Here is an 8,175-nt window from a genome sequence, read left to right as displayed (position 1 = left end):
GCCTCTGCCTTCCCTGAGTCCCAAGCACATCTGTGGGAAGGCCACACGGACCTGTCAGGGTTCCATGTGTCTGGACGCTGAGGTGGCAGTGACTTAAAAGTTTGTAGACACACCCTACTCTTGCACTAACTCTATGTGGCAGACAATTGCGAAAAACAACAAATGACTGTTACTTTCTAGACATACCCCCCCACATACACACAGGCACACACACACAGGCACACACACACATACACACACACAGGCACACACACAGGCACACACACACAGGCACACATACACACACACACACAGGCACACACACACACAAATGCAATATATCAGAGATCAGAAACAGAAACAACTGAAACCATCATTTATTTCTGATTTTCCTCACAACGTCGTTGCTTTCTTGTTTCCCCAACATGATAAATATATAACAAAACTTCAGTATACAAATAAAACGTGTGCGTCATGTATGAAAGCATGTACTAGTAAACCCAGTCAGTCCTGTGCCCAGGTTTTTGAAGTAGATCGTTCTCGAAATAGAGCAAGATCTCCAGGGCCTGCGCCATTACCAAGAGGGAGGATCTCCATTAAAGATGGTTAGTAACGCAGAAAAGCTTTTCATACTGAGGAACAAGGCTGCCCACTCTCCGCCCCTCCCCCTCCCCCTCCCAGACTTCACTTTGTTCTTTTTGCATGACACATTCTAAACTCAATGTATAATACTAAAAGATGAAGGGACACGGGATGGAACAGAAAAGGGACAAATGGAATCTAGGAAGTTGGTGAGAGAGAACAGATATGTCTCTGAAGCAATAAGGTACAGGCTCATCTTTCCCAGAAGGTAAAGTTTAGGTTGTGTAACTTTTGTGAAGGAGGAAAATGTCATGGGGACATGGAAAATAACTCTAATGTCTACAGAACATAAAATATCTAGGTGTTACAAAATATTTCAGGACAAGAGGGGCATGCTATCAAAGAAATTATAGCTCACTTTTTGGATGAGATTATGAGATTAAACAGCTGGGGCCCTGATATAGCACATGATACATAAACTCTACCAATTATAGTTCACATTTAGAGTGACATTAAGCAGCTGAGGCACTGATATAGCACTTGTGGCTAAACTTGACCGTTTCTTTTCAAATTCAGCTTCTCAGAGGTCTAGCTTCAGGGGACTGGGGATTTTCAGCTTTATCTTTCCTCATGCGGATGAATACAACGGCCAAAACTATACCTGAAAAGAGAAAACTCGGGGTCAAACAAGTACGGCCATTAGATGTCCTAACCGTGTCACTTGCTGGATCAGGGTTAGATGTCCTAGCCCACTCACTTGCTGGGTAGGCGTGGGGAATGACCTGTGGACTTCCATTTGTGTGATTAACAGATCGCTTGCTGTTAGTATTAGGATGGCCCAAATTATAAGTGGTCTGGGAGCTGGCAGGATCTTGGGAATAGAGGAGCCAGCGTCCCAACTCCTCTGAGGGAAAAGCATGTGGAAGAGTGTCTGAGCCATTTGGACATACCCAGCTATTGATGTAGTTTTTCTTCCCAAGACAAAGGAGCCCACTCAGAACCAAGGAGCTGTTCAGACCTGCCTACCTACCTGAACCTACCACATCCATTCACTGAACCTACCACATCCATCATTTATGATCTAAAAATCAGTTCTAAAACAATCAGTTTCTTGGTAAGCTCAGTGGTAGAACATTGTCCCATACAGAGTTGGGACTACCCTGCAGGGCCAGCCTCCCGGGGGATCTTGAGTGAACTGCCTACGCCTTCTGGTTTCTCCTACTTCTCTGAACCCGTACAAGATTACATGGCTCTTTTCAGCATTAATCAGAACTCTATCAGAGCCCACTAAGAAAGGGGAAGTTAAATTAAGGAAATTGCTGATCAGTAAGCTTACAGAAGCGCCATGGCTGAGAAGACTAGATGCTCAGACAGTTGCTAGCAATCTTGTTATAATTCACACACCCCCATTTTAAAAGAATAAGGAAATGAACCAAAAGGGCCCCGTTAATTCTCTCTGTGTGTATCCTCAAAACCATCCATCCTTTACCTGAGAGCAGGATCATGGGAATAAGACTGTGTGAGAAAATTGCAGTTTGTTGCATGAACTCAATCCTTTCAAGGTGAGTAGGAAAAAACAAAACAAAACAATAAAAGGCATAAAGGCAAGGGGGGGTTAGTAAATAATAGCTCAAAAATCTAGCTCCGAGGCCGACGCAGGGAGATGGCCTGAGTTCAAGGCCAGTCTGGACTGCAAAGCGAGTCTCTTTCAAAAGAAGGGAGACGCTTCTCTGTTGGTACAAAATGTGTGCGGCAGACAGGGGTTCTCACGGAGGCTGGCTGGTCTCCGTGAAGGACAGAGTAAGGAGCAGCCAGGTTGCTGTGGTTCTCCCATATCATCCATGCCATAAGGCGTTGGAGAGCCTTAAGTCCTTTCAGAGCCCTGTGTCAGAGTCCAATAGAACAGCTTGAGACATGAGAATAAATGTCTAGATAGAAAAAGAATAGTCCAGAAGACTTTACAGGAAGGAGGGGACAGGCGTTATTGCAGGAGACAGCATGAGACTGTGTTAAGCCATTCAGTCATGGGCACACGGATATTAAAATGTCTTTCTAATTATCTGCCATGAGGACAGCTATTGAGAAAGCACAACTATCTTAGGCTCTATTTATTTGGGGAGATGGGAGAAGCTACAAGAGAGGACTTCTCTCCAGCTAGGTAGAGAGTCAAGGCCATGATGCAGTGAAGTTACTCCACATTATAAAAAACCCAGTGTTCATAGTTATGAAAAAAAACACCTCAAAGTAAAACTCGGCAACATTTCAGGTGTCATCAAATCTTCATTCCAAAGCCCTCTCCTCCCTATTCTGACATAGGCAGAGGAGCCCATGACCTCTCTGAGTAAAGGCTCATGAAGGCCTTGCCCCTCAGGACACCAATCCTAACAAACTCCGCACCTGACACAGCGGGGCACAGGGACTGCACTTCTCTAACCTTCACAAAAGCTTGGCAACTTGGCTCAAAATGAAGCCATTTACGTGTAAAGTTTGGTATGGTTCCGATCTTGAATGTCCTTCAAAGGTCCCCACTCAGCATTACTAGCAGGTGACATCCCCCTAGACATCTTGAAGACACACCCTGAAGGGAACAGTAGTACCCTAGCCCCTTTTTCTCTCATTTGCTTCCAACAGAAGGTGAGGAGCTTCCTCAATAAAGTACTGCCTTCCCATGGACCCCAAAGCAACAGGCCAGTCAGTCCTGAGCCTCTGAAACCTCTGAAGCCATGAGCCAAAAAGAAACCTTTTAAAAAAAAAAAACAAAAAAACAAAAAAAAAAAAACACAAAAAACAGAATTGATTATCTTGGGTATTGTTTACAATAAAGAAAGGCTGACTGATACAAAGAGTGTAAAAGTCTGCATGAAAATCCAAGCCAGGAAATGACAGGTAGTGGGGTACTTCTGACATAGCATCTGTCAACCAGGATGCCTTGATTTAATTGACTGGTGATTTATATTCTTCGTTGGTACCCGAGTCAAGAAACCCCCAAGTACCCCCTACAGTAAGATGACAAGATGAGCTCACATTTCCGAGTCCTCGGCTCGGAGAAGCCATACTCACCAATAACCAGAAAGGTGGTCAGAAGAATACCGACTGCCATGCCCACAGTGGGTATCCCTTCCCGCTTACCCACTGGCCGGAAACAGCTTCCTTCCACACACTGGCAGAAAGTTACTAAAAAGCAGAACAGCATTTGGTAGGATAAGTTGCAGAAATCCCACTTCAAAGACAAGCATCTCTTAAGCTGCCGTGGTAACAGATGCTCCACGTTGCCCGTGCAAAGCGCCTACCTGATAAGGAGACAGTCCCTTCCATGGGTGGCCGGCCCCCATCATTGATGAGGATCAGGATTTCATAAACTCGTTCCTCAAAGCGTGTGTGCTTGGTGGAGAGTCGAGCGTGTGTGCCTGTCAGAACAGGGAGAAAATGAATCACGTGACGATACAACTTCAGAACCCTCACTCAGTAGGAACAAGCTCATTTTTGCATTGCGTATAATCAGGTAGACTGGGAAGTAATCTAATGTAGGTGATACTTTGAGTAATTTAACTTACATTTCCCGTGTCTTTTACCATGAAAAATGGGCTAAAGCCTCCTTTAACTTCTTCTTTACCTTTGTGTGTCACCTTTATCTCCAGAGCTTTTATCATGAAGAGATGCTGGATTTTGTTTATTGTTGTATCTAATGAGGTGATTACTGATTTCTGTTTCAAGTCTCCTTATATGATGCTTATTGATTTACATATGTTAAATCATCCCCAAATCTCTGGAATGGAACTTGCCTTTGGTGTGATCTTGAGTTTGGTTTTCTAAGCATTTTATTGAAAATTTTTTTGTGTCCATGCTCCTCAGAGATACTGACATTTTTTCGTGGGGAGTTGGGTCTTTCAGTGGTTTTTGCATGAAGGTAATATTGACTTCATAGAAAATGAAACATTTCTAATTTCTAAAATTTTCATGGAAGCTGGGTGGTGTTGGCACCCATCTTTAATCTCAGCACTTGGCGGGGGGGAGGGGGGCAAAGGCAGGCAAATCTCTGAGTTCGAGGCCAACCTGGTCTACAGAGTGAATTCCAGGATAGCCAAAGCTACACAGAGAAACCCTGTCTCAGAAAAAAAAAAAAAGTGGAATAACTTGAGTATTGGTTTTGGTTGCAAAGGTTTTGTAGGAATTTGTGTTGAATCTACCTGGCCCTGGGCACTTCTGTTGTTATTGAAAGATTTTTATGTATTGCTTCTATTTTATTTGATGTTAAGGGTCAACTTATTTATTTTGCCTTGATTTAGCTTTTGTAGGACTTATGTTGAAATTCATTACATTCTTTTAGATTCCAGTCTCTTGGAATGGATTATTTTAAGTATGTCCTTGTGATTCTTCTGAATTTCCTAAGTGTCTGTTGTAATGCTTCCTTTGTATACCCTTTTTATTAATTTGGATGCCCTCTTTCTTTTGGCAAATTTGGTAAAAGGTCAATCTTGTTAGCCTTTCATTTTCATGGATTTCAACCCTGACTTTGATTATTCTTGCCTGTCTTTTTAGCTTTTTTTTATTTTTTATGTGTATGGTTGTTTTGCCTGCATTTATGTCGAGGCACCATTCACGCAGTGAACGGAGAGGCCGGGAGAGGGCACTGGATCTCCTGGGACTGGAATTACAAAGTGCTGTGAGCTGCCAGGAGGGTGCTGGGAACAGGACCATTGTTGCTCTAAAAGAGCAGCCAGTGTTCTTGACTGCTGAGTCATCCCCTTAGCCCATCTTCTTCTTTACTTTTTTGGGCACTGGTTTGTTCTTTTCCAAGGTCTTTGAGTACATTGATTTATTTTTCGTTTGGTTAGGTCCCCCCCTTGGGGTATTTTGTTTTGTTTGTTTGTTTGTTTGTTTTTTATAAAATCACTTAATGCTGTAAAATTTCCTCTTAGAACTCCATTTCATTGTGCCCCATAAATTTTGGTATGTAATATTTTCTTTTTCACTCAATTATAGAAAATTTTAAAATTCTTCTTGATTTTTTTTTCTTGACCCTGTTAGCAGTTAGTGGTGTGTTTAGTTTCTGTGAGTTTGTGTACTTCCTCTAGTTTGTATTGTCATTGGTACCCAGCTTTGTTCTACTGTAGTCAGATAGAATGCAGGATGTGATTTCGATTTTCCTATATGTGTTAAGACTTGCTTTGTGCTCCAATATGTGGTTAATTTTGTAGAAAGTTCTGTGGGATGCTGAGAAGAATGTACATTCTTTAGTGTTTGGATGGAACATTCTCTGTTGGGCCCATTTCATTTATGATGACATTTAACTCCAGAGTTAAATGGAGTACCACTCAACTATTAAAAACAAAGACATCATGTAATTTGCAGGCAAATGCATGGAACTAGAAAAGATCATCCTGGGTGATGTAACCCAGACCCAGAAAGAGTATACCCAGTGGTGTATACTCACTTATAAATGGACATTAGCCACAAAGTACAGGATAACCATACTACAGTCCACAGACCCAAAAAAGCCAAGGGGAACTCAAGGGAGGATCCATGAATCTCACTCAAAAGAGTAAATAAAATAGATATCTGAAGTAAGTAAAGGGAGGGAACAGTTGGGAGAAGGAGTGGGGAGAATAGCAGGGGTGAGGACCAGGTGTGGGGAGATTGGGGTGGGAGAAGGACCAGGAGAGAGAACAAAAATCGGTGGGGGAAGGGCATCCCTGGGACAGGAAGGCTCCCAGGAGTCTATGGGGGTGACACTAGCTGAGACTCCTAGCAGCTGGGGATATGGAGCCTCAAGTCTGTATTTCCTTCCCGTAGCCAGGTGGGACTTCCAATAGAGGAAGAAGGACACCAGCCCACCAGTAAACCCTCTACCCAAAACTTGTCTTGCCTACAAGAAGTGTAGAGATAAAGATGGGGAGAAATTAAAGAAGACCACAGTAAGTGAAGACACACACCATGTTCATGAATTAAAGCCCCACGCCACCCTAAGCACCCATACAGACTCAGCAGAATCTAATCCCAACCTCAACAGATTTTCTTTGCTAGAAATAGACAAGTGGCAGGCTGACATTTATACTGAAATGCAAAACAACTAGCATGAATGAAACAACTTTGAAAAAATACTAAGAAAAATCACACCACCCAAGGTCCAGTCTTATTATTCAACTATAGTAATTAAAACAATGTAGTATTGTAAGGGAGGGGGTTTTTCCACATGAATTTTCCTGAAATTTTTAAGATAATGCGTGCTAAAGAGATGTTGTGAATAGATGGTGTTAGAACAATTAGGTAGCCATGGTAAAACAAAGTACCTTGACTGTGGCCACTTACCCTACATAAACATTGACATGAAATGGATCTTGTTTTAGTGACCCTGGCTAGGTGAATTTTCTTTCTTTCTTTTTTGCTTTCCCTCCCTCCACTCTTCCCAGTCCCCTCCTCATCTCCTTCAGATCCACTTCTCCTCCATTTCCCTTCAGAAAAGATCAGGCACATTTGAAGATGACAGATTCAAGAAGAAATCAATAACTCGGAATTTAATAGTTTTACTTGGCTATTTAAAGATATTGCAATAGGAGCTGGAGGGGTGACTCTAGCAGTTAAGAGGGGGCTCTTGCAGAGGACCTGAGTCAGTTCCAAGCACAGCGTATTGGCTCACAACCCTGGCCACTCCATTGTAACTCCACAGCCGTTGCAACTCCAGTTCCAATGGATCGGATGCCCTCACCTGACTGCGCATTCACAAGGCACACATACTTAATAAAAAGTAAATCTTTACAAAAGAGGGGAAGACAGTGTTATAAAAATGCAATTTCCTGATAAAGCACACGATCACACACATACACACACACACACACACACACACACACACACCCCTAGCAATTCAACAACAGAAGCTGAAGGGCCCACGCTTCAAGCAATATCTGATCTGTTTGATCAGATGCTTCTCTCATCTGTGGATGGCAAATCACCACATGAAAAGAGGAGAGACTTAAAACATTAGTCGCTAGGGAAATACCAATAAAGATATAATAGGAGACTGATGTACACCCACCAGAATGGCTAAAAATAACTGTGTGTAGCAAATGCGTTGGGGAGAGCGCTGAGCAGCTGAAGCTCTCATGTGCTGGTGGGAATGTAAAATGCTAAGAACAAATTGGGAAAGAGTTTGACCTTTCCCTAATGAGCTAAGCATTAACCCACCATGTGATGCAGCCACTCAACTCCTTGATGTTCTGCTAAGAAACATGAAAGAGCATGATCCCACCAAACACTGGTCCTCACACGTACTCGCCAACTGCCAGTCAGCAAGAGAGTGGGACACACGGAACACTGCTGCACGGTGGGGGTGGGGAGGACGAAGCTCTGGTACACACAACCAGAACGCACACGCAATTAAGCAGGCCGAGTGGAAGAAGCTGAAAATAGTGAAGTTAGGAGAATAAAGTCAAGTTTGCAGCAACAGAAAGATTGGAGGTTAGCTGAGAAAATGTCACGGGCTTAATGAGGTGGGCAGGGCCAATGAAGAATAAGGTAATAAATAACTTGAGAGTGGCAAAATACTCACTTGATTGTGGCCCAGCTGATATGTGTGTGTGTGTGTGTGTGTGTGTGTGTGTGTGTGTGTGTGTGTGT

The 8,175-nt window shown here is 43.0% G+C and overlaps 1 protein-coding gene across 4 annotated transcripts in view; it reads right to left on the bottom strand.

Annotated features, from left to right (window-relative positions):
• Positions 1-339: 339 nt before the first annotated feature.
• Cdh17 (cadherin 17) overlaps positions 340-8,175 on the bottom strand; it is a 59,619-nt gene continuing 51,783 nt past the window's right edge. For all 4 annotated transcript variants that reach the window (XM_055603466.1, XM_055603467.1, XM_055603468.1 and 1 more), the window contains 3 exons: positions 3,852-3,968; positions 3,622-3,735; positions 340-1,222 (listed from right to left, as the gene is read on the bottom strand). In XM_055603466.1, coding sequence (XP_055459441.1) covers positions 1,134-1,222; positions 3,622-3,735; positions 3,852-3,968 — 320 coding nt within the window. In that variant the 3' untranslated portion in view covers positions 340-1,133. The remainder of the gene's footprint in view (positions 1,223-3,621; positions 3,736-3,851; positions 3,969-8,175) is intronic.

This window comes from Psammomys obesus, unplaced genomic scaffold (genome assembly GCF_907164565.1).
Source record: "Psammomys obesus unplaced genomic scaffold, mPsaObe1.curated_primary_1811, whole genome shotgun sequence".
NCBI lineage: Eukaryota > Metazoa > Chordata > Mammalia > Rodentia > Muridae > Psammomys > Psammomys obesus.
The sequence above is the reverse complement of the archived record's forward strand: the minus strand, read 5'-3'. Positions and strand labels throughout refer to the sequence as shown.